At 47.1% G+C, this 27,679-nt stretch overlaps 1 protein-coding gene across 2 annotated transcripts; it reads right to left on the bottom strand.

The window, feature by feature from the left end:
• Positions 1-804: 804 nt before the first annotated feature.
• On the bottom strand, positions 805-26,994 carry UCK2 (uridine-cytidine kinase 2). 2 transcript variants are annotated; one of them, XM_078865544.1, is made up of 8 exons: positions 26,857-26,994; positions 20,174-20,333; positions 13,620-13,716; positions 12,115-12,138; positions 10,072-10,211; positions 9,118-9,215; positions 7,147-7,195; positions 805-1,985 (listed from the first exon to the last, which is right to left on the bottom strand). In XM_078865544.1, the coding sequence occupies exons 1-8, from the start codon at positions 26,992-26,994 to the stop codon at positions 1,849-1,851; spliced, it is 843 nt and encodes a 280-aa protein (XP_078721670.1). In that variant the 3' UTR covers positions 805-1,848. The 2 variants fall into 2 exon arrangements, with proteins under 2 accessions (XP_078721670.1, XP_078721671.1); XM_078865545.1 differs by lacking the exon at positions 12,115-12,138 and having other exon boundaries at positions 26,857-26,991.
• Positions 26,995-27,679: the final 685 nt, after the last annotated feature.

Here is a 27,679-nt window from a genome sequence, read left to right as displayed (position 1 = left end):
GAGATGCGTAAAGGAACCTCCCCATCGCCCACCTTACCACTTACATCTACGAAGATTTCTTCCTTCAACGCGAGCACCGACATTCATTGGAAAGAAAAGTACATCTCGCAGTAAGAAAACCCAAACCAAAAAGATAATCCTCCGGTCCTAAACCGAGATGTTGCAGATTTGGCAATGGTAAACAAGCTAATTTATTACGACGACGATGATCATACGCGAACTGGACCGCGGGCCGTGCACTCTGCGTTAAGCGTACAGGAATTTGCGAGCGCCGTTCTTGCAGTGGAGGCAGCGAAGAGAGTTCGTTCACGAAGATGCGCAAACAGCACCCGAGCACAAGGTATGGACAAATACTGCCGCGGGCATTTTAAAGGACGCGCGATATTAAAAACGTCTCCCCAGTGCATCATGCCACTCGGCATGCGCGCAGGCAGTCGTCGGGGCGCGAGCGGGCGCGCGGCAATAATCCTCTAACACAAAATGCAATTAAAAAAAATGAATTCCAGATCATCGTGGGCGAGCACGTGGCGAGGGATGTGGATGGACTTGCAGGCTAACGGCCGAGTCGGTGCGCTGCTTTGTGTACTCGCGCGGCCTCGTCGTGCGCAGACAGCCCCCCTCCCTCACCCCTCCACGTTGGGCCTGTTCGTGCAGCGCCCGCGAGCGACAGTCACACTCCACAGCAGATGGGCGCCACGGGTGGACACCGCACGCATTTGCTGCGGGACTCGGGTTCCGTTTGCCGCGTGCGAGCATCTGCGATTCCAAACACTTCCCGCCCCCTCCACCCCATCTCCACCCTCACCTCCCTGCACTGGCAAAATCAAATTCGCGTGCGTTCATCGCCAATTGATGCGACCTAATACTGATTTGTTTCTTCTAAACCTCCAGTTAAAAAAAAAAAAGGTTTGATAGAAAATCGGACAGCAAGCACCGGTCATGCACTGCTAAGGGGAACACCCAAAAACACAGTCTAGAACCCAGGAGCGGCTAAAAATAATTTCAAAACGTATTTTTGGCAGTTCGAGTGAGGCGAGGACGTGCACAGGTCTGGAAGGGTGCGAGCGCCCCGAAGCTTCGTGACCTCTGCCGTGATCGAAACGTCAATCCTTGGCAGCCGCCGTAGTGTTTAATTTTTCGGCCTTCTCACAAACAGCACCACTCCACCAGCGTCGCACGCATTGGAGCACGCCCAACATCCGGCGCTCTCCACCTGAACCCGTTCGACCCCGGGCTCGCGTCCGGCCAGTCTCGATGTACATCAATTCGTTAACTGCTTGGCAAATGTGAAATTGGCAGAGTTAAAGCACATTGAACACAGTAAGAGAGAGAGTACTCGGGGAGGACGGCATTATGAACAACACTATATTAACACCGTGTGTATATACACGTGGTTAAATTTTACCCTATTCGCACGCAGTAAAAGGTAGCCATGTGCGTGTATGTACATGTATGGTACTGCATCCAATTTATGTGTACGCAGCATATATTCATACACGTGCGTGTATATACACACAGCAAAAAAAAAAACAACATAAACTCTACCCTGACAACTCTTGTAAAATCCCTAGGACTTGCCGGGGGGGGTGGGGTTGGGGGTGTGAGGGGGGGGGGGCTACGGCACTGGCCGCGCCGTTTCACGTGCGGCCAAAACCTTCCCCTACGACCCCCCCCCCCCACCTCCCTGCAGCACATTGAACTCTTGCATCTGGCAACAAGGCCCGGTAAAACCGCCGGGCCAATTGGGCCAGCCAGGGTCTTTGGGGTCGCGGCCGAAGAGGGGGGGGGTGGGCATATGATGAGAGTGGGAGGGAGGGGGTAGGGTGGGGGGGGACGATGGCGGCCAGGTCAGTGGGGTCGGCTGCTGGGCTCGGCAGCGATGCGCGCGACGGGGGAGCTGTAGCCATTGGAGTGGCCGTTGAGACGCTTCATCAGCCCTCCCATGAGGATGTCCTGAATATGCTGCACGATGAGGTTGATGGCCACTGTTTGCGAGAGAACACGGGGCAGCAAAGATGCGTGTCACTTTGGTCGCGCAAGACGGCACACACGTTGATCAGTCATCATCATCGTCGTTTGTCTCGTATACGAAGCAAGGGGGGGGGGGGTATGCAACAGCTTTGCAGGTTAATGGGAAGGGCAAGTCGCTCCTAAATGCTCCACAGACTCTACATTTTAGGATAAACGCGTTTCATCAGTTTGACTTTCGCGCAACTTTCACTTCTAACCGAGAGCAGACAGGATGAAGAGTGTCGCACCTGCAGGACTGCAGCCAATGAAAGCGTTTAAAGGCTACAGAAACACTCCGTTGAAGGGACTCTCTTGCCTTGGGGACGCAGGGCCAGAACGCAGCGACCGCTTAAGTTTGACCTACGGATAAAATTGCCGGATTCGTCGAGTCAGTCAATCCACGCGGGGGTCGATTTCCACGAAGTGGCGAGTCCGACGGTCAAAGGCTCAAGGTTTAGGCGGTCATCAAAGGAGATCTCAGGATCACATCCTCCCCCCTCCCTGAATTACATTAACATTAAGAGTACCTTTAAATTAACCATGCGTCTCTTCTGTATGTTACTCTAACCTCTTCAGTATCGCAATCTATTATTATTTTCCAAACCTCTCCCTGCCGTTTCAATGCAATGTGTATTTGTTGCACAGAAAATCCCATTTAGCCAGTTACCCAGCTAGCTTCGGTGGCGACGGCACGCAGCAGCCACTCAGTCAGCAGCCACCCAGGAAACTCGAGCCATAGATCAGTTTTAGTAGTGTGGTGCGTTTAGATGTTGCATGCCATTTACTACACACGACTGTCCGTACACTTCCCTTTATAAATCGGTCAAGGCCCCTATGAAAGGGGCGAGGGAGGGGACATTTTTTTTTCCGGACAAACGTGTTTTGGTGTCGTGCGCATGTTTCGGCACGCTGCACACATGGGCTATAGGTACTGTAACAGCGTTTGCAAGCGCACAAGTAAACGCACGCAACGTGTTCACGGCACCGCACCGGTTCGAGCTCGGCCGCATGAAGGCACTGAACATTTCCAGGTGGACAAGAAAAATCAGCGAGAAAAAAAACTGCTGCGCATGGCGCCATTTACACGCATGGCGCCTGCACGCGTGTGCGCACCTACACGTACACATTGCCCTTTTGGCTAAAGGTTGGGGGGGGGGGGAAACGTTTACACGCTTCCAAAAGCGTAACCATGGCTCACGAGTCTGCTTCCCGCGCAAAACAAAAACAAACTTTGAAAAGGACTTCTTCAGTTGGTCACGCCTGTCTGCACTCAGTCGGTTTTGCTAAACACTTTATTTCGAATGCAGATCGGGAAATGTGCGAGTCCATAACGAATCATTATTTATTTCTAAGCCAGACCTTGATTATAGTTGCAACTCTTGATAGTCTTTGGTCTTCAGTTTACAACAGATGGCTCGTAAATACAAACTTCCCCAAATATCTAGCAGGTGCACGACTGCGAGTGCCAAGTGTGAACTGACATCGAAGGGAGAGATGCATGCTGGCCATTGGCCATTCCAGCCACACGATTGCATTGTTAAGTCCCGTGTGCAGTTAGGAGCCTTCAGCTTTCAGCTCCTAACTGCAACCTGTAGTACTTCCATCAAGGCTCCCCGGCTCCCCCTTCTCGTGCATCATCAAAATCTCTTGCCAGTGCCCGCGAGCAAACGATTTAAAACAGATTGGCAAATGAACTGGTGGTTCTCTACGACCGTCAAATTGCACGATTCGGCCCTGCACGGACAGATTATCGTCGCACCGAACGTAAACAAAACGTTGGCTCGTGCCCCGACACACTACGATCGTGAGCGTGACGTGACATGCCTGCGCCCCGACCTAAAGAAGCAATCAAGATGGACATCCAGCGAAGACGTTTGCAGGCAGCTCTGGCACAACACACAAATTTAGGCTTTTTAAAAATGTTTGTGATGTATTTGTTCAGATTTACTTCTGGAGCTGTCTGGAACACGCTTCCTTCGATATTAGGGAGCCACTGGAGCTATGCACTTTTAATTAGATTGAAAAAAAATTTTGTTCGTGAGAACTACTTTTTGTGTTAGGTTTGTTGCCCCCCCCCCCCGCACCTGCGATTAGCACGGTTGGCTACGTACGGTGTGAAAGAAGTTCAATGTGCATTCAGGTCAATGAGTGCGAGCGCTTGAGAGCGCGATACTGCACGTGTTCCATGTTTGTGACAACCGGCCCGCGATACGCCCACCAGAGTGTGGGTGTGCACAGGTAAACGGTTGTTATTCAAGGGGCTATTGCCTATGTCACCTATTATATATACTTTTTATTTTTAAGGCAGTGTTATTGACGCATACATGTATATATTAATTTCCGATCAAGGTGTGGCAATGACGATTGAAATGTAAACATACATTGGCTGCACACACAGTGCGCTAATTGAAGACAGAGTTCAAAGTACTCGAACAGCTATACACCGAGTGAGCTAAGCACTCATGGACGCACCCCAAGCCTCTGGCACGAGTGAACCCATCTCTCGTGCGGTCTGGGCGTTGCTCGCAAAATACGAAGGCACAGTCCGCCTCGGGAAATCGGACATGACGCCTTCCCTGCATAGCTTCTATAACACCATCGTGTTCGGCGTGTCATTTGCAATTCTGACCATCGCTGCAACTGGCAAGAAGCTGGGTTAAAGGCATAAATATCTTCAATATAAAGACAAAGATACCCCGTTTCGCATTAACAGACTGTAGGGGCAAGTGCTATTAGCGAGCACCTGTGAAGGCCGGCACGGCACTCGTGGGGGTGGGTGGCCAGCACAAAGCCCGGCCGCCTTCGTCTCCCCAGTGGTGATGTTTTTACACCGCACCAGGTACTCATTTGAGGCCGAGTCAACCTAGGGGAGGCCCAGGACCAGTATTGGCCATGAGTGGGAATCTAACTTGGGTTGCTGGGTTTGTAACGCGGTGCGCCAACCACTACACTACTACTCCCCATATATATTACACACACACACACACCAACTGTAATCGAGACATGATAGTGTGCAAGAGGTAGTTGCACTAACTTGGTGGACTGCGGGTAAAGCAATTCACACAATTATTTCCCAAGTAAATGGATGAACAGACACTTGTCCATTTCACAACACATTATAAATATAAATTTAATTACTGGAGCCTAATTGGCCTAAATGCTGCTGGTGGCATGCCTGGCATACTGAAATTGATTCAAAGTTTTGCTCCGTAAATCATGAAACGCCAATAGGCTGCTAGATATGAACAGAATTTCATTGTATTCTTTCACGGCGGAACGTACCCTCGTCTGTTTAACCACACATCCACCAAGGCAGAGTACGCCGATTGTTATACAATTTTGCGGCGTATTGCGATGATTGGGCCCTGAAGGTGATGATGGGAGATCTATCGGCAAGGCAACCGAGTGGTATGTTTACCAGGCCACGATGCTGCCGACTCCTGCCTGCCAAGTCTGTTGTCTATTGTCACTGGACCGGCCAAGTGGACCAACAGTAGAGTGTAGGTAAAAAAATTGAAATAAATTAAATCACGACGTTTCGGGCGCAACACAAGTGTCCTTCTTCAGGTGGGGATAACTTAGCGAAAGCACACTGCACTTAAGCGGTGTGCTTTTGATAATTGGTTTTTTTACCCTTCTATCTGGCAACAAAACTGACACCTTTTTACAAGGAGTCATGTTTGCATAGACCACAATACCTGCAGTCATAATGCAAACAAAAAACATAACTCTGATAATGTGCACTGTCCTTGAAGTTGATTGGTCCACACCCGAGACAGCTTTCCTTAGAGCCTAGTCTCACATGGGTTGGACCAGATGACGCCAAAAGGCGCACAACTCAAAGACAATGCACGATCAGAGTATGAGAGCTCGGGGCAAGCATCTACACTATGGGAACCTCATTTGCCAGTAAAAATATGATAATTGGTTTTTTACCCTTCTATCTGGCAACAAAACTGACACCTTTTTACAAAAAACATAACTCTGATAATGTGCACTTCAAGGACAGTGCACATTATCAGAGTTATGTTTTTTGTTTGCATTATGACTGCAGGTATTGTGGTCTATGCAAACATGACTCCTTGTAAAAAGGTGTCAGTTTTGTTGCCAGATAGAAGGGTAAAAAACCAATTATCATATGTTTACTGGCAAATGAGGTCCCCATAGTGTAGATGCTTGCCCCGAGCTCTCATACTCTGATGGTGCATTGTCTTTGAGTTGTGCGCCTTTTGGCGTCATCTGGTCCAACCCATGTGAGACTAGGCTCTAAGGAAAGCTGTCTTGGGTGTGGACCAATCAACTTCAAGGACAGTGCACATTATCAAAGTTATGTTTTTTGTTTGCATTATGACTGCAGGTATTGTGGTCTATGCAAACATGACTCCTTGTAAAAAGGTGTCAGTTTTGTTGCCAGATAGAAGGGTAAAAAACCAATTATCATATTTTTACTGGCAAATGAGGTTCCCATAGTGTAGATGCTTGCCCCGAGCTCTCATACTCTGATGGTGCATTGTCTTTGAGTTGTGCGCCTTTTGGCGTCATCTGGTCCAACCCATGTGAGACTAGGCTCTAAGGAAAGCTGTCTCGGGTGTGGACCAATCAACTTCAAGGACAGTGCACATTATCAGAGTTATGTTTTTTGTTTGCATTATGACTGCAGGTATTGTGGTCTATGCAAACATGACTCCTTGTAAAAAGGTGGCAGTTTTGTTGCCAGATAGAAGGGTAAAAAACCAATTATCATATTTTTACTGGCAAATGAGGTTCCCATAGCGGTGTGCTTTTGCTACCTACGTGACTTTACTGAAAAAACCAAAGAGTATGAATTCTTGCAATCACGAAACTTCAAATCTTGAAACAGAGTGGGGGCTTGCAATCAGACATTGAAATGTTCAAAATCCTGGTTGGGTGTCGACAGCCCCATAATCCCCATCAGGGTCAATAAAACGAGCATCACTTCACGGGAAGTCAACAGCGGTCATCCTGTGTACAAACTCGTCCCCACCATAAGAATGTGGAATTTCCGAAACTGGCTCAGAGCCGCGGAAAATCACCTCGACTTCTTGTGTCCTGTGATCGAGGTACGAGTGAGCAGTGCGTGCGTTGCAGATGTAAAGGAAAGAGGACGCGGCTTACCCATGTTCTCGGCACCTCTAGGAATGATGACATCTGCGTACTTCTTTGTCTGATCGAAGAAACACAAACTCAGTGTTGCACATTATCGGCAACCATGTATTTGAAAAAACAAACAAGAAAAATTATACACATCGGCTTTCGCGACCAGTATTATTCATAATACAGGTTTTTGGGTTAGATCACGTTATTATAAATGTGTCACAACCCTCCATCACCCGACACGGCCAATCAGTAAAAAATATCATGTTAACAAAACGCCAATTAGTTACTTCGACAGCCCACCGGTGTGTTTGAAGAGTGAATTAACAACATTTAGAATTTGAGTAGCACGACGTTTCGCTGGTAATTACATACAGCAGCTTCGGGCAATTTGCCAGAATAGTGATAGCTAGACTTAGCGCAGCCTGGAATCACATTATTAAGTAATATACAATACATAATACAATTCCTTATAGAGGAATCGCATACCAATTAACTGATTACTAATCTATTATATAATTACAATACCCCCCCCCACCTCCGCCTCTGATATCAAAACCTGATGGAGTTCAACAATGATGACGTCATCCTGCACTATTTAAGACCTTAAGCAGGTGGATGGCTTCACTATTCTGGCAAATCGCCCAAAGAAGCTGGATGTAATTTCCAGCGAAACGTCGTACTACTCAAATTCTAAATGTTGTGGATTCACTCTTCAAACACACCGATGGGCTGAAAAAGTAACTAATTGGCGTTTTGTTAACGTGACATATTTCTTACCGATTGGCCGTGTCGAGTGGTGGGAGGGTTGCGACACATTTATAATAACGCGATCAAACCCAAAAACCTTTATTATGAAGAAAAATGATGCGTGGATCATTTGGTGACGCTTTCAAACCCACTTTTATGCTCGTGACTATTTTTTTAGTTAAACGCATATTACCAGCTTTGACATATGGATAAGAAAACGTGGACATCAATGAAAAAAATGAAAAGTATGCACGGCACGGAAAGCATTTAAAATACTCACGATTGTATGCGAGCACGTTTCGCATCTCAGTGCACCCACATTCGTTAAAATATTTCTACAAAAACCGTGTTGACATGAAACCCAACACCGGCATTCTGACACTGTAATCATTGCCAGCAGATAAGCCAAATACAGTATCGCATTCCATTGGGGGGGGGGGGGTGGAAGCCGTCTCATCGCATCCCATCACGTAACAATCCACCACCATAACCATTTCATCGGCAGTCACGATTCAGCGTCACGACATCATAATAAAAAATAATAACGTCCGGGTTGTTTGCTGCATTACTTGTTGTTGTGTCACTTGTACGATCCCTTTCGCTCCCTCAGGATGGAACTGAATTTCTGCGCTTCATTTGGACCGAATCGCAAGCAATCGCCTCTTAAATAAAAACGAATACATGCACGTATCCCTGAACGTAAGAATTCATCTTAACCATTGAATGCTCCCTGTGTGGGTATCACATAGCCGCTATCGTGCACACGTTGCATCCGTGGGAGTTCCGCTCGGGACGTCCCAAAGGGGTGCTGCTGGCGGGGGGTGGACCTCACACAAGAGAGAGGGTTCCACAAGAGGCAGGCCTGGTTTTTGTCGCCAATGAATAAGGGGGCCGCACGCGGCATTCCACACGGGACCTCCAGGTAGGTCCAGATGCACGGTCCTGTTAACCCCTTCCCGAGGCTTCTGCAAGTTGCAGGCTGGGTCCCGTTCACCGCCGTATCTCGGAACGAGCCAAGCGGTGAGCGTTGATTTTATTTTAGAGGCATAGCACCGCTGTTTATAAAAGACATTGTACTCAACACAGAGAACTGTAGCGACACAACCACACTATGAAAACTGGTGATAAACTGTGCCACACGCTCTCCCGCACGGCACCAAACTGTTGACGTACATGTACATTAGCCGAATGGGAAAAGGTCAACTGCTGCTGCAACAATTTCTCCACGACGAGGATGCGTACCGGCAGGCAGAACTCCTCGAAGGCCGGCTTGACGAACTTGGTGTACTGAGACAGCACTTGCTCCAGATCTCTGCCTCGCTCAGAAATGTCGCGCAGCACTGCAATGCGAAGAAAGACCACGCGGTCCACCCCACTATGAACCCTTGACCAAGTCACCACAGTCCTGGATTCTACGCCTCTCAAACGATGGCATTTTCTCTAAAACCACGCTGTGAATATTTACCAAACTCTCACAAGTCAGCGTTAAAAGGGCCACTCGTATAAACCACCATGGCTCTGGAAAACCTCTTATTATAACATTTAATTTAATCAGCATTTAAAAACACACACATTGAAGATAAATGGGTTCGGGAAGTAGGGGGCAGAAGAAACGTGCGAGGAGCACGGCAACGTCAAGTGTTACGTGACGGGCACCGATTGAGCAGGGTCAAATGACAGCTACGAAAGCAAAGGGGCTCCAGGTGCTATTTAGCCCATGAGCCAAGGGGGATTTGGTCGGTACCACCTGGGGGTGGGAAAATTGCTGCCAGAATCCATCAAGGGCAGTGTCGACCATGTTCGACGGGTTTTTACAGATGGTTCACGTTCTTATTTCGTATTACACGCACGTTTCATAAAATCGCAATTGTATGTTTTCTCCCTTTAACGAAATGTTCTATCAAACATACTACGATACCATTTTAAAATGACGTTTCACATACACATCTACCACGAAGGTCTTGCCATCATAAATATCTGTGACGGCGATAATACGCTACGAAAAAATCGTTGGGATTTTTCCACCTTAGATGGTACCGACAGCTATTTTTCAGGCAAACGGCTCAAAGACCATTTAGAAACTTGGACCAGATTTTCACACACTGTTCACCCTCTTATTGGTCGAGGCCGCATGCGGCGCACGGAGAAGGAACAAGTGAGAGACCGAGGGCGCGCGCGGTCTGCGTGGAGTCGCACCTCTCCGGGAGAGCCTCGTGTCGGCATCCATGTCCACAAAGAGCTTCATGTGGAACATGTCCCGGATCTCTTGTAGGTAGAAGACAAGGATGCCCTCAAAGAGCACCACGTCGGCCGGGTACACCATCAACTCGGCCGTCCTGCACGCCACCGCACGCCACCGCACACCACCACCACCGCCGCCACCGTCGTCGTCACCCTCCCACTACGGCCAAGCCCCATGCCTCACCACGCTATTACCACCATTACCAACACCACCACCATCACCACAGCTTCTGAGTGCAACCACCCTCCAACTACGACCAAGCCCCATGCCTCACTTCGCTATTACCACCACCATCACCTTTGGCTTCTGAGTGAGGGGGGCCTCAGACAAAGTGATAGCTCGAAAACTTTTTTCCAGCTTTCCATATTTTGCCACAGAAGAGAAGTGTGGGCAGGCAGGCCTTATGTATCCGATCGAATTATTCGTTTGTCATCAGCGATGATCAAGCTACTGCCGGATGAAAGCTTCCACAAATAGTTGTCGATATCCTTCAGAGTGACAGTTACATTTTTATGCCATTGGCATGATTATTTTGTAAAGATATTTTTATTTGGAACTCATACAGTGAGCAGTGTACCACCTTGTGGGAGACCGGCTCCAGAAAGTCCCTTTTTGTAGGTCTCTTATCGACACTAGGTGGCACATGCATGCATGTACTGTAAAGCATTTTCATCGCATGGTAATCAAACAACAAAAAAAAGTCCTCAGCGCAGGAACGGGTCAAATTAAGTTAAATATTTAACTTTCCTAGTGGTTGTTTAGTTCACTGATGATTGAGCCAAGGACAAACTCTCTACCCTTGAATACATAAGGGTAACCAGAGCCACGCAGCAACCACCCCGTTTCAACTCCTGGTCACGGAAAGCTGGAATAATACGGCACGAAAACAGAGTTGTGACTTGCTCTACACTTGTGGAAACTTCCCCATTACTTATCGATAAAAAAAAGATTCACTCAAGGACCACATTACGAAGGCAGGCAAGAAAGGCAAAAATAAATCAATTACATGATCCATTAGTAGGTGATACGAGCCAGGTAATAAAGAGATGCAAAGCATGAGACAGGAAGAGTTTATCTTTTATGAATCCACTGCCCTGGAAGCACTAGACCACGTGGTGCTTAATTGAAAGGCGAGGCCAGGGCTTAATTTCTCACTGAATGTTTTTCCGGGTCACTGGTAGATGTTAGTCACAGCCACAGCGAGAGGTCCGATGGACACGGTGGTCTAGGCGTGGAATTATTTTTCCACGTCGCAGGAACGGACAAACCTCAGCTGAAATTAAGCCCTGGAGGGTGACCCTTACATTGAAGCAACCCCCGAATAGTGATGTGATGATGGAACTGCGATACTGTCCACCCCCACCCCCTCCCACCAGTCCCTTAAGAGCACTGAAAGCATCTGTAACAAAGCGAGAGAAGACGTGTCTGTTGGTGCAAGCTCACGCACACCTAACGTGCGCGTATCGGCACAAGGTGTTCAGGATTTTGGGAGTGTTGTAAAACTGCACCTGGCATGGCTGTGCATACTTTCTGCTCATGGCCTATAATTTTTTTCAGACATCGTCAGAACCATTGAGAATTGATGGCGGCAGAGTTAAAATAAATATATGGGATTGCCAAACCGGTCGATAAACTTATGGCTAGTTACACTACTCACTTAAAACTGCCCCCAATCATTCGGTCAACCACAATTAAGTTACCGTGGTCAAAACCCCAAATTAACTTCACGACGGTAGAACCACCCAAACCCCTCCCCCTGACCATTGCGCGTGCACACCTGGGCCAAAAATCAAACACGCCTGGACATGGCGGAGACCAGTAACCAAATGACCAATCGATTCACCCGGGCATCAGTCGCTACTGCACGGCTCTGCTGTAACAGGGGAAGGCTCTGGTTTCTTACTGAAGTCAAGCGTATTCAAATCGGTTCTCAATGCTCAACGTGTCAAGACGCATATGGAAGAGGGGGAGGCGGTGGTAGGAGTTGGTTTACACACCGGGCTCTCCTAGACGAGCCAGAGCTGCGGAAAAAGGGGGGGGGGGAGGGTACCCTTAATATCTCCGCGTAGCGGGGTCCGGCGGCGATTGTGCGGAGCGAGCGTGGCGGCTTGTGATACGGGGCGCGGCTAAACGTGGCCGGTGTTATCTTGCGGCTTTCCTGCCAAAAGCAGCCCTGCAAATGGCGCTTCCTGGTGGCAAGCTACAAATATAAACAAAGTCCTGCATGCACTGCTCACACCACCAACTTTCCTACAATCAAGCAGGTCAACACGCACCCAAGCTGCACGGCATGAGACGCAAGAATTGCTTCCCCCTAAATCTGAGGTAAAAAATCTCAAGAGTAGGGGGATGGAAGTCCAGAGGGCTTTTAAATCCATTCGCCTCGTTTCCCCTCCCAGGGAATTAACCTTGAACCCATAAATGTGCGTCTCTCTCCGTGCTGTGCGTTCTTAATTTTTTGTGTAACTGCGCGAGAAAAACCCAGTGCCCCTCTCCGTGACGCGGTGGAGGAGGGGAAAAAAACAAAACAAAGAGACGCCGATGACGGTCGCGGACAGGCACCCGCGAGTTTGGGCAGCACAAAGGCCGGACGGACGGGGTTTAGCGCTTCCTGCTGAACCAGGGCCAACTTGACAGGTAGGAACACGCCCAGCCCACACCCACACACCCACCCAGTCGCCGGCACACCTCGGCCCAAGGCTGGACAATGCCATCCCAACCGGATGCATGGAATGGAGATGGAGGGGGGGGAGTGCGATGGGGCTCGACACGTCGCGCCACAATCAATGAAGCACACACACGCAGACGGAGAGAGAGAGAGAAAGAGAGACCTTGCTATCGATCGACGAACTCGCCCGCTGCTGTGGAAGGCTGGGGGAATTCCATTTGGTCACGTGATCCCGTGGCCGCATTGAGTTAAAGGATGCAGGTGCGAGGACTTGTTGTTGTGTGGAACCCATCCTGCGATAGCTTTTTTAAAATACATATATTTTGGGATTCAGTTGTGACAAAGGGCCTCTATAACACGTGCCAGGTTATAACTGCCAATTATAACTGCCGAGTGTTATTTTGAGCACCTTCTTCTAAGACTTACAATCGTGAATTAGCAATCCAATTGTCTGCGACGTGTAAAACGGAGCAAGCACAGGAATTGATATCCTGCTCATTAACAACGGCACTAAACCACCACAATGGGAAACTTTAAAACGCCACGATTTTAACAAGTGTTGGCCTGCTGTCATGGGCATCCGCAACGAAACAGGAGAGAGGGGGAATTGCAATCGAGACAAAGGTTGTTTAAATCAATGGCGAAGTAACAAAGGGCTTAAATGGTAGTGGATCGTTGAAGTGGTTTCAACCTGACAAAGGGGGGGGGGGGGGGGTGAGGGGGGGAGGCACAGCTGCTGGCAGGCCGTGTCCCGGAGTGGACATCAACAGGAGCAGGTGAGGATCGACAACCGCTAACCAGAGGACGACGAAGCAGATTCCCACCCTTCCACACCTGGAGCTCGTGACGAAGTCATAGACGGGCACTTGAGCCGCACGCCCAGCCACCAGGTCCTGCAGTGTCCTCATGATGAGCTCGTTGTCGAAGGCCTCTGAACGTCGGCACAGGCGGGAGGGGGAGGGGGGGGTGGGGGGGGGCACTTGGTGACAGATCCTTGAACACTTCACTTTGTATTCTTGGTTCTTTCGGTAAAAGTTACGTAGGTAAAAAATTAAATTAAAATTAATAAAAAATAAAATAATAAAATCACGACGTTTTGGAGGCAACACAAGTCTCCGTCATCGGTCCCACCTGATGACGGAGACTTGTGTTGCCTCCGAAACGGCGTGATTTTATTATTTTATTTTTATTAATTTAAATTTCATTTTTTACCTACGTGACTCTACCGAAAGAACTAAGAGTATGAATCCTTGCAGTCACGAAAGCTTCAAATCTAGAATTAATACAAATATAAAACAATAAAAATTCTCACGATGTTTCGACTGCAACACAAGCAATCATCATCAGGTGTGAAATCCACAGCTAGAACATTTTTGAAAAAAGTGGCGGTTTGTCCTAACGTCAGCACCACAGACAGCGATTTTTTTCAAATTTTCTTGCTGTGGATTTCACACCTGATGATTGCTTGTGTTGCAGTCGAAACGCCGTGATAATTTTTATTGTTTTATATTTGTATTATTTTATTATTTTCCTTCTACGTGACTTTACCGAAAGAACCAAGAATATGAATCCCTGCAGTCACGAAAGCTTTAAAATCAAAACTTCACTTTGTGCTTAGTTTTATTGTCCTTCCCACGCTCCTTCGATTCGCACGGTTTGTTCAACATGCACACATAATTGTGGCCACCACGTGGCAGGCCGTTATAATCTGGACTGTCGCGACACCAAATGCACCAGAAACATGGGGCAAGAAATGTGCGTGGTTGTGGTTTGCGTGGCTCGTTACTTTAAAAAAATACGGCCGTAACCAAAAATGTATTAATAATAATAAGGTTGAGTTCTATACAGTGTCGTTCATGCAAGTTGCATCTCAGAATCGCTGAAAAACCACGGACAAGCTGGAAGGCTTCCAGGTGGTGAGCTGGCGATAAACAATTGCCCAAGCTTTGCACTCCTCTATTTCAAGTTATTTTCAGCCAATGATTCAGTGTTTATATGCATGTGGGAAGAAACCAGAGCACCCAGAGAAAGCCCACGCGTGCAAAGCGGGAACACCGTCTCAAACGGAAGGAACGAGCGATACGAGGCCACACTTTGCTGGGCCACATTCTCTAGGCGAGCTGGCGAATGGCACCTCAAAACCCACGGGGGGAAAGGAGTTTCACAGCATCCGTGCGATCCACCAGACCCTCACTACCCTCCAGTGCTGATCTGACAATGTCCAAGAGCAGGAAGACTGACGTACATTATCAGATCTGTTTAACACGTAGGCTTTCGCGACCAATATTATTCATAATCAACGTTTTTGGGTTTAGATCACGTTATTTATAAATGTGTCGTAACCCTCCACCACCCGACACGGCCAATCAGTAAAAAAGTGTCACGGGCAATTCTAGCGAATTGCCCGATGATGCTGAATGCAATTACCAGCGAAACGTCGTACTCAAATTGTAAATGTTGTGATTTCACTCTTCAACACACCGGTGGGCTAAAGCAGTGAACTATTTGTCTTTTGTCAACGTGACACTTTTTTACTGATTGGCCGTGTCGGGTGGTGGAGGGTTACGACACATTTATAAATAACGCGATCTAAACCCAAAAAGTTGATTATGAATGATCAGATCTCTTTCCACCGCGGTGCCCTAATACACCGAAAAAAGTATGTGTGTGCATAACCACTGCAACGAAGATTTCTGAACGTTTCATATCAAGAGCTTGGTCAGGTGGCTTAGCGTAAGAGGGAGCTGCTCGCGGTCGGAGCAGCTGCAAATTCAAATCCTAGTTCAGGGTCATTTAACGCGACCCACTTCGCCAGGATATCAACGGTGGTTGTCCTATGAACTCCCTCCTGCCATAGCATCGTGGAATGTCTCACACTGGCTCAGGGATTTAAATACGATTAGCACTACTTCTATGCTCATATGAGCAGGCAATCGCCGACTTGTTTAAACCGGGGAAATTCTCAAATGAGACTTCAAACTTTGAAAAAGGTTTTTGCGTCGGATGTTTTTGCTCAATTCTGTTTGACGTATGCATTTTTTTTGTTCAATACACCTTGGCCTCATCAGTGCTTATACACTGAAGCATTTAGTAATGATATCATATTAAAAACAAACACATTGAAAACATAACGCATTCATCACAAGCTGTAACCTCAGCATTGCTCTCCGACTTTGATGGCTTTATATGTACGAGTGTTAAAGAAATGCCAACTGGGTGTGGCCCAGCTGCCTTTTTTTCCTAAACACTTCAAATGTCAAGGTACAGTCCCCCCCGGCACAGCTGCGTACACAGTCGCAGCGCAGCTATGCGAGGGGTTTCACAGGGAAGTATCATCGTTTTCGACAGAAGACATGGGATTAGACGCAATAACCGTTTCTTGAGAACAACCACAGAAATCAACCATCCAGAGCTGCAATCTCACTCCGGAGGCCACAAAACAAGAATCCATTTTAGTTTGCGTTGAGGGAAACATTGAGTTCCCTTACTTTTTGTTTTAAAGGGAGAAAAAAAAAGCATTTTTAACATATTCCATTGCCAGTATCGTCACCAAAAGTCTGTAGAATTTGGACGTGGGTATTTTTTGTCTTTAGTTTGCCGTCCTTCCCCACACCTCCGCTTAGCGCGGTTGGCTACGTACGGTGCGAAAGACGTTCAACATCCACATGCATAAAAGGTTTTCGTGAAAACATGTGGTCTCCTCTGATGAATAAATAGACGGATAGGAGGGTATAAAATGTTCCAAACATTGGAACAAGTCAATCGCGCTTACCAGAGGCTTCGCCCACTCGATGCACCCGCCCTTACAAGTAATCTCTCCAATTCAGACTACGAAAATAAAAATCGCAGAACCTTGTGTTCGTTCCTTCACGACACAACACGTTATTAGGTTAGTTAGAATAAAACTCAATGCCAAGCACTTGCTAAATATACATTTCTACACGTAGGATGCCTTGTTCATAGTTAAGTGGATTAAAATGCAGAGTTATCTTCGTGATTGTTTCTCTTTTACATTACCAGGTACGTAGCCTCGACAGGATCTAGCGCCGTGGTCCAAATAAAGCAAGCGGCATTGTTTAAAAATTCTACGCAAACATTGCCCACGTGGCTTATGTATTTAAGCTCGAAAATCCGCACAGACATCCGCAAAAGGCAGCAGTGTTTTAGACAGATCATTATTATCGCAGAACAGCAGCGCCGCATTGCTTCTCTACTGCCCAAAATATGGGTTTAACACGAAGACTAGTGAACGAACGGCAACCCACTTTCTCCAACGCTTAGTCATGAGTACAGATGGAAATTCCATGATCGTTAATTGCACATTTTAAGGGTGGGGGGGGCTGCATTAACCAGCAACAGTCTTGGTTAGAAAGTGTGAACATGACACTCCAAAATTGGTTCCTTTCACTCTTCAGAATCATCATAATCAGCACACGATTCATCCACTGCTGGATTAAGGCCTCCCCCCCCCATTAGCCACCGTCATTTCTCACAATCGCGTGATGCAACGATGCGCGCTCAGCACCGGCGTACACGCGGACTTCATCTTCTTGGCTAAACATTCTCTCAGGCACGTGCCCTCTGTTGGCTCCGACTGGAGTTATTTTCACCCCCCACCCTTCCAGCGATTCGTCCTTCCCGAATCCCCACTCGTTTTGACGACCAGTGCAAAATGAAGTATTTCAGCTGCGTATGCGCTCTAATTCGATGTCTTCTGGCGTAGTGGTACAAGGAAATTGCCCACTAAAGAAGCAAAAAATTACTTTAAAAAAAATATCGTTTTACAGAAAAAATAACTGCACATCTGGCCACAAATCATCATGCATTACAATCGTTGCGATTTTCAGCCACTGCATTCCTGGGTCCGCCCATTCGTTACGCGATAAATGGCGGAACTGGAACAGCTGCGTCCAAAGCATACAAAGATGTAGCAAAGCGCAGATGTTAGTTTCCTGAAATCGGTCAAACTTGGCAAAGCGCAACTCACAAGTGGATACACAAAAAAAAACCATTCAAATGAACGTGCACCACAGTTGGGAGTTGTGTGGACGTTCACTGGTTAACATCAACCAAAAATTGTTGAACGTACTATGAAGGTCTTTATTTACACGTCACCCTTTGAGAGTCAAGTGAGTGCAAGTGTTATAAATAAACTGCGTGGAAATAATATCCTTATTGACTTTTCTGGCACGCCAAAGAATGTGGCGTGGAAAAAAATGTTGTATGGAAACTCGATTCGATTTGGGCCGTAAATTGCCATCCCCCTTTTTTCCCCGACCAGCTAAAACAGTTTTTTCATTGAATTTTTTCGGCGGCAAATTCGTACGAGCATAAACTCAAAGACGTGGTTTACTTCAGCTTTTACATGAGTAAAGGTTCGATCAGTCATGGATTAAACATTAAATATGAAGCTTGACGTGCAGAAAATGAACAACAAGACTTCCCCCCCCCCAGTCTTCAAATTCGAGTGCACTTTTCACAACATTGAGGCAGCGAACCATTCTTGGCAGCACAGCTGAAAATGCAGAAGTCTGAGTTACCGCACTGCTGTTGGGCGTCCCAATGCCGCAATCCAGCTGCGAGGAGTTCCCCCCGATTTACAAGATGACGATGATCGATTTCTTAATTTAAGCAGTTAAAACCCCCAATGAGATTTACTTTTTCTGCCCTTTCACAAAGGAAACTAGCAAAACTAGAATGGAGGGATAGCCATCAACAGTGCAATTGACTTATTATTTTAATTGGGTACAAAATCATTAATTGGGCATATTAGGTTGACACACCTATGCAAAACACTTGTAATCTATGACACGATGTCTTTCATTTGAACTTACTAGTAAAGTGTGCTTTGGCAATCGATTTTTTTTTCTCTCGCACTTTTCGCAACAAAGAATCCTTTTATAAACGCAATACGGGTGGGGGGAGTGCAAGTCTACGTACTGGAAAACAGCCCACAGAAGTAGATTTCACAGATCTACTGCCACGATCCCGTTCTAGTGACCTCACTCGCTCTGCACGAGGGAGAGGCTTGCCACATGACCGTGAAACTGATAGTCATACCTCGGTATACGACCGCTTTGGAATACGTCGAATTTGGTATACGTCGTGTTTTGACGAGAGAAAAATGTCTTGGGATACGACGTGCTTGCTAGAACTTGTATGGGTCGGGATGAGTCACCGCGTACCCGCGTGTACCCGCGTGTACCCCACTCACGACTCCTCCCCTTCCTCATCCTCGTAGGCTATCAACTCCTCTCAGCAAGGTAAAGTGATGTTAATTATTATTTTATTTCAATTTATTTTAATTTATTTATGCATTTTAGTAATAAGTAGTGTCTAAATTATTTTATACAACCCAATTAATGAATAATATGCCATATAAAATATCATTTATTTTCCTCTGGAACGGATTCTTTCCTTTCCCTTTATTTCTTATGGGAAAAATGCGTTTGGTATACGTCATTTTCGGTATAAATCCTACCTTCTGGAACGAATAAACGACGTATACCGAGGTACCACTGTATTTGAATTCTCAGAACTGGAATTTAGCCAAATGAAGCATGTGCCGAACTAAATTCAATGCGATTTTTTTGCGCCGTCATAAGTCACTGGGCTTTTGACCGCTACACTTGATATGTTTTTTATATGACAGGCGGTTGCCTGGATTCTAAACCAGAACCTCGGCACTATCAGCACGCCACTCGGGACCGATGAACCACACGGCCACCTCCGTAAATTCTTCATGGCAGATGTCGGATGTCCGACTCCATGTACACATTGACCACCCAAGTCAGTCTGCCCCGACAGCTTTAGGCCATAAGACTGGTATAATATTGTATTTACACAGTGCCAACACAAACACCGCACACTTCACATCATACGAGAGCACAAGTGAGATTTGTACAGCAGTGCCTTCCAAGGATTGCGTGCTTTCAGTGACAATCTATAAACGCGAACGTTTCATTGCCAAAAAATAAATTAAATCCATCGGCCAATTGGACTTTCCTGACCAATATTTTACAGCACCAATTTTGTTTGAGGCAATAAAATCTTTAATTGACCAGGTTTCAACTTCTACTCGGCTCATCAACAGTCCTTTGCTTGTTAAAACAAATGCTTGCGCGGTTGCCTGGTGTAACGATAGAGAGCCATCTTACAGCCAAGTCACTTTTAGCGCAGCAACACGGCGCCAAAAGTACACAGACTCGGAAAACGGTGGTTCGTTAAGAAACAAGAGTCAAAGTTCCCGTGTCATCACCAAATTCGAACATCACCATCCCATCACTCAGCTGGGGTGTTCTGCCCCAAGCTTCTCGCATACAAGCGAGGGGGCAGACACGGTTGGCCATGTACGGTGTGAAAGAAGTTCAACATACATACGAACGTACCAGGATGGTCGAAGTTGAACTGGCCTTTGGCAGCACGGGCGCTCTGCTCAGGGGAGAGCTCGCGGTAGAAGCTGTCTTGGCTGAGGATCACCACCTGCCTCTGTCTCTGGTCCACCTCGTGCTGTCCCAGCAACTCCATGATCTTGGCGCACACGGTCGACTGTGGCCCGCACGCACACAAGCACACACACACGCAAGTGCACAAGCATGCACAAAAGCCAAGTCAAGCACAGCGATGCTTTTCCTTCAATAGCAAACACAGAAGGAACCCTCACTCTTATGTTAGGGTCTGTAGAGAGAAGAATGTTAAAGCATTTGAACGAAAAAAAACATCACAGCAGTTGCCCACTGCAGTGAGCATGGGAAGGTGCTTAAGCCGCAAGCCAGGCGATTGTGGAAATATTTTCACGGCAGGAGAGATTAAATCCACTGGGCAACCGCAATTACCGAACTTCCCCCAGGAGGCTCCCAAGCAGATGTTAAAAATGAAGGCCAAGTGAAATTCTTGGCAGCACCGATCAATGATGATATGATGACACGTACAGCCCTTTTTTCAAATCGACAACTGGATGAGGGCATCCTCACACTTTCATTGAGGGTTCGACTTACATCACCATGCCGGTCTGTGCGAATTGGTGAAGGCTGGGAGCTCAGACATGGGACAATTAGAGTACATTACAATGTATTTTGTTGTATTACCCTCAGCTGCTCACCACTTCGCCCATCTAAGCAATCTGCAGGCTCAAATTATGCTTGGCTTTCGCGACCTAACAAGTTCGGACACATTTTTAATAATTCGGTAAAAGGTGAACTAAAATCGGCTAGAGCCTACTTTTAACAACAAAAAAGAATCCTAAGGTCATGAAAAACCAATATGAAAAAGTTTACATTTCTTTTCATATGGGGGTCATGAAATGTGTGCTTGAAATAATACGGATGTTAACACAAGTGGCGTATGTACAGTGGAGTGTTGTATACGCGAGTGTGCTTTTTTACAGTAATTGGGCGTCGCAAAAGAAATTAATAACGGTGAACTAATATCAGACGATGCATTTAAAGTAAAGTTTCTTTCATTTCACAACCTAGTTCCAATTTAAACACTGTTAAAGTGGGTTAAGTGCTTCCTGTGTTTTAAAGGCCAACATTTATGGGCCAAGGAATCGCAAGATAAATTCCATTGCAATGGATCATCCTCATTGGTATCATCCTCATCGGTATCTGCAACATTTCAGATGGTTCAGGTGCTCGAATTCATTGCCACCATTGGCTCCCTATACCCACCAACACAAGATTAACAATCACTCTTTGATCACTATGAATGTAACCTGACAAACAAACTCCATCATATTATTCAAATCTGAACTAAAGGTCTTCTTATTCGTCTAGGCATACGTTGAAAGAGGGGAATGTGTGGAGAGGGCCCCTACTAAGAGACGATATTTGGTGGGGTTTATGCACGTTTCAAAATGGATGGAGGCCAGAACTTGCAAGCTTCACAGGAAGGGAGATGCGTTCCTCATTTTCGGATTAATCCCAAAAGTAAAAAAAAACAAGGCTACGCTGTTTCGTACGGATCTGAAATGGTAGCGTCATACGAAACGACGGCACTTCGTGCCTGGTCTATGACAAATCCCGTCACAATATTGATGGACGCACAAGGCCACCTTTACTGGAATTGTTACAATATATATTTTCTCGCAACAAATTTTTTTTTTAAGCTTGAACTGTTCAATATTTCACATCAACCATTTCTAAGTTCAATAATTAAAACTACTACATTTAGTGCACTGGCAATTATTTTAAGTCTGAAATTTTTACTTGAAAATTAACAAAAATTCAGAAATTTGATGGAGAAACCCCAAAAATACAACATCAGAAACTCATCCCTTCCTTTAAAACACGTTCCTTCAGAGTGGGCAGGTAGGAACTTGGTTGGACAGCGCATTCGTGCACGACAGACAGACAAATAATCCCTGGTGGGCAGTGTGGAACTGTTGTTCCTACCTGTACTATATCTCTGTGCTAGCTCCCCTTCTATGGTAGATAGCAACATTTGGGCACTGTGGTGGCGAGATGTTAACTGCCTCGCCTGGTATAGAGGAGGTCGTGGGGTTGAATCCCAACCCTGATGCCTGTATATTTATAGTTAGCAAGTTCTCCCCCTGGCGGTGTAAATTTTCTCCAGGTCCTCCGGTTTTTTCCTCCACCTTCAAAAACATGCGTTTAGAGTATTTGGCTATGATAACTTTCCACATGACAAGCCACTTCATTGAGCTTTCATCTGTGACCAGGTCACTTCTGAAAAAGAGCCATATAGCTCAGTGGGCCTTACCTGCTAAAGTAGTTGAGTTTCTAGTTTATATAAAAAGGTAAAGGTGCAGCCCTGCAAATAGATTGATCACTCAAGCCATTGGTGACCGACTTGTGCTAGGGGGCCATCAGAATCATTGCATATTATTGGTTCTTTCGGTAAAGTCACGTAGAAGGGAAATAATAATACAAATTAAACAATTAAATTATCATGACGTTACGATTACAACACAGGCAATCATCAGGTGTGATGATGATTGCTTGTGTTGCAATCGAAACGTCGTGAGAATTTTATTGTTTTATTATTTCCCTTCTACGCGACTTTACCGAAAGAACAAAGAATATGAATCCCTGCAGTCACGAAGGCTTTAAATCGAAAAGAATCATTACACTTAAGGTCTAATCTCACATGCAAAGGCCCACATTCAAACCAAGGATTTCAGCTCTCTGACATATCTGTGAGTCACCTAGGGGGGCCACCTCAGGAAGGTGGAAAATATAATTTTACTTTTCCAGGGCATAAAACTTGCAGGGGAAACTGTTGCGACGGCTCGTTGCCTCTGGAGTAAAAACACACCACCGCGGTCACGTGCGCACACTTGGAGACCAGCGCCATGTGTGAACGTGCAGCTGCCTCGCCACAGAAGCAATTAAACACCAGAGTCATCGACGGCCCACCGAATTTCCACATGTGTTTTCAGCAAACCTCTGAACCAGTTTCACCGTTTTTATGATTCTTATCAGCAATGTGTGGCCTGATAAAAACACGTGCTGCGGCTCTGCTGGCTAGTGTCATTTGCAAAGAAAAGCCCTCTCCCCCCCACCCTCCTCCACAAGCACCGTGGGTGCTGACGCTGTACAGGACAGCAAACAACGTGTGAAATATAGATCATGCGTGATGCCTGGGCAGATGGCTCTTCTTGGGTGGCACCCCCCCGCCCCCGTTCTTCCACCCCTCCCCCCCCATTCGTTGGCGCCTGCACGGGCAGCACTGTGCCACGTGGCAACCTTTAGAGGGCGCAGTGGAGCGCGGTGCATGTCGGCCACGTGGGCCCGCGCGGCTGCTCGCACGCAAACGACACCTGCCAATCACTTGCTGGGATTTCCATTCAGTTTTATGTGGCCAAAATGATGTTTTAGTTTGGGTCGCAATTCATTGTTAATTGGAAATGGCAAGAGGATTAAAGAGCATCACACACACCCTAGCTTTAATATTGTGCCCATGCGTTTTTGCTTAAATCGGTGCTGCTGAAATGACTAAATATGTAATGGCAATAAGAATGAGATAGAGTCTTCCCAAAAAATTTTGGGATGATCCGTGGTATTACTAAACATGTACGGATATTTAAAAACACACTTTTATTAGTCACAACCAGGATATCAAAATGTACACATCTATACTTTTAGGATGGAGATGAATGTGAAAATAAAATAAACATAAACTGGATTAATTCTACTTGCAGACAGTGCTTTTTGCTCACAAGAATGTGGAATTCCCACTATTGGCTCACCACGGCTGTAAACAGGAAATAGCAGCACCCCCTCGATTCCAATAGCGGCCACGGCGGCGAGATGTTATCTCCGTGGATTCAATCCTGACCCTTGACGCCTACAGACGCGGAGTTTGCATGCTGTCCTGGTTGGTAGTCGGGTGGATTTTTCTCCGGGTCCTCCGGGTTTTCTCTCCACATTTTTAAACGTGAATTTGAAAGCATTTGGCTGCAATAAATGTCCGCATAAGCCACTTCGTTGAGCCATCATTTGTGACCAGGTCGTTTCTGAGAAAAATAACTAAATAACTTACCTGGTAAAATTTAAAAAAATGTTTTAGTTTATAGCCGCGCACCTCCGATTAGCACGGTTGGCTACGTACGGTGCAAAATAAATAAAATACATGCATAGCAGCAAGCCACTTTTGTGAAAACGCTACGAAACCGATGCTATTGCTGCCAAAAACACCAGCGAGTGGGTCCATGTCGAGGAACCTCGCTCCATTTTGGGAAAAACGGAAGTGAAATTTTCCAGTGAAATATGGAAACTTTTATTGGTTAAATGCCGAGCAACTTCCCCATCTTAATGTAAACCCAGTGAGTGCCGTTTCAGTCTGATGCCATTTGCATGAGGTATTGCATTCAATACATTTTAGGACCACGAGTGTTAACAATATGGTACCATTCCCTTACAATGGAATGGCAAAACGAATGCCTTTTATACTGTTTAGAGTGCGTTTAGGTTAATGTGACATTCTGAATGAGCTCTAGGTGACTAATAGCACCCACATTTTTTGTGGAAACACGAAGGTGAAAGTGACGCATTAACCACAAATACACCATCAAGTTGATTATGTTTAACCAGGTGAGAACTCAACCTAGACCAGGAGTCTGATTTGGTTTCGTAAAGTGGACGTTTCTCAACTTACACATATGATTGGCCGAGTTGAACTTCTAAAAACACATTAATGTAAACATTGCTTCGGTATAATGATACCTCCTCCAGGAAAAAGCCAGAGACTTTTAAGTCAAATTCCCGCAGACCGTCACCAGGTTTTAATAACGGCAGAGAGGACAATGTGAGGTCTGTCCCAGCGACTCATGAGGGACGTGGGACTCTCTCCTCCCCCCACATGACTCAGTCCACATTGTAAAATGAGAAGAGAGGTCTGAAGCTCTGGTTGTGGAGGTCACTACACAATTCGCATTCAACCAAGGAGACACATTTGGCCTTAAGACTACAAAATGCAGGTAATAGTTACGAGAAACTTAGTATCAGAATCTTTATTTAGCCTGGAGAAATCCGATGAGCTATTTTTCACAAATGTCAACTGGCTTTCCATTGGAAGGCTTCATCCACTTTCTATTAACTTTCGTGGCTGTGTTAATCACCTTTGCCCCCAAAATAAATGGATTCAATTGTTTTCTGGTTATGAGCGTTGATAGTTATACAATTACAAACCCGTCCTTTTTACGTAGTGCATTTCAATTCCATGCAGGATAGGCATCCCCCATGCAGTTGCAGCCGTGGGGGTTGTTTGATCATATTTAACCACGCTGGTCAGTGCGGATTGAAGGATGGCGCCCAGGACCCGTTCAGATATCAATGCCCACAGATGTTATCCGTGACAGGGAATTTAACTTAAGCCGGGCAGAGGTTTGTAGAGCACGCAGTCCCCCAGCTCCGCCACTGGTAGACGCAGAATAAATCGGCTCCCTAGCCCTACTAGAACACAATTATGAATTATCTCGGTCACAGTGACTGTGTGCGGGGCAGTAGGCGGGAGTTTCACAATGCGAGTGCATACGAGGATAAGCGAGAGTCACTCTGCCCACGGGGGTTTGCAACGTGACACGGGTAATGGGGGGAAAAAAGTGGCACGATTGTAGGGGCGGAGCGATGTGACGGGCGAATTGGGAGATGACAATCATAATCACCACACTGAATGAAAATGGAAAGTCTTTGATGTGTTATTCCACCTCCAAGCACTCAACCTACGATCTCGGTCTACCAGACCCAGAGTGTTCAACCACACCCGCAGGTCACAACACGGCTTCTTCCCCCGCACTGCTCGACTTTGGAATGCCCTTCCGTCGCCGCCTTTCTCGAGTGCTTACGTTCGTCAATTCAAACGGATCAACGCTCACCTTTTGTACATTTAACAGCGTTGTTTGGCACTGGTAGCTTTTGTACAGTACGTCGCTAGGAGGCCTAGCATTTATAAAACACCTGCTAAATCGGCCCAATGGCAACGTATCACAAGCACATTACGCAAGGTTTGGCGCTGCCTGGCTTACTCGTTAGTGGTAATTAGTTAACAAGTCGTCACCAAGTTGCGAGCGGGGACACGAGGCGCGTGGATGTGGAACGTTAGGGAACACGTGCTCGCGGAGCGGCTTTAGAATTTGTAGCCCACATGCGCTACACGAGCGCTCATTGGTCGAGCCGTTCCCGGTCGGCGCCGAGTCGACCAATCAGAGGGCGGTGTGCGCGCATCCCTTGTGGGAAATGTAAATGGGGTGACTCGAGGGGGTGTGTGGGGGGGGGGATCTCGCACGTCGGCTAATTTCGCCGTCACGACACATGGCGCCTATCACCGTAGTAGTAGATTTCAATACTAGAAACAATATATTTTAAAAAAAATTTTTGTTAAACGATCGTTGTACAACTGACAACCCATGTCGACGAAATAATTTTTTTTTACATTCGATTATCAATAAAGGTCCAACTTTCCCCCCCGCTCGGCTGTGACCCCCCCGCCGCCAACTCCGAGACAATGGGTGGTCAAGTGCAGTCCCCGCTACAACAAAAAAAAATTCCCTCCAAATTTTTTGTTGTTAATATATAGAACAAAACTCCACGCGAGACCGGGTCCCACATACTTTTCCGCTGGCCGTGCCGCCGCTCACGCCGATGAGGAAGGGCCGCGGGTGGTGGTGGTGATGCTGCGAGGAGGAGGAGGAGCTGCAGCTGCCGCTGGGGCTACCGAGAGGAGCGTCTCCCGCCATCACCTCCTCCATACTGGGGCGGCAGCGGGCGGGCCTCGCCTTTTATAGAGCGATGCCGAGCGCCGCCCCTAGAGCCCCGAGAGCCACGCTCGCGAGCCGCGGCTGTCGAGGGCTTCGTCGCAGCGAGCGCCGTCGCCATGTTGCGCGAGGAAGCCTCCGTTGGTTGGGTTGGTGGTGGTGGCGGTTGACCCCTGGGGTGGTTGGTGGTGGCGGTTGACCCCTTGGGTTGGGGGGTGGCGGTTGACCCCTTGGGTTGGGGGGTGGCGGTTAACCCCTTGGGTTGGTGGTGGCGGTTGACCCCTGGGGTGGACGTGTGTATGAAGGGGGGTGTATGAAGGGGGGGGTGTATGAAGGGGGGGAGTGTATGAAGGGGGGAGGTGTATGAGGGGGGGTGTATGAAGAGGGGGGTGGTGTATGAAGGGGGGGGGGTGTGAAGGGGGGGGTATGAAGGGGGGGGTGTATGAAGGGGGGGGTGTATGAGGGGGGAGGGGTATGAAGGGGAGGTGCATGAGGGGGGGGGGGGTGTATGAGGGGGGGGGTGTATGAAGGGGGGGGGTGTATGAGGGGGGGGGGTGTATGAAAGGGGGGGTGTATGAGGGGGGAGGGGTATGAAGGGGGGGGTGTATGAAGGGGGGGGGTGTATGAGGGGGGGGGGTATGAGGGGGGAGGGGTATGAAGGGGGGGGGTGTATGAAGGG

The sequence above is a fragment of the Lampetra fluviatilis genome, chromosome 20 (assembly GCF_964198595.1).
Source record: "Lampetra fluviatilis chromosome 20, kcLamFluv1.1, whole genome shotgun sequence".
NCBI classification, from domain to species: domain Eukaryota; kingdom Metazoa; phylum Chordata; class Hyperoartia; order Petromyzontiformes; family Petromyzontidae; genus Lampetra; species Lampetra fluviatilis.
Note: the sequence above shows the minus strand (reverse complement) of the source record. Positions and strands in the feature narration are given on the sequence as shown.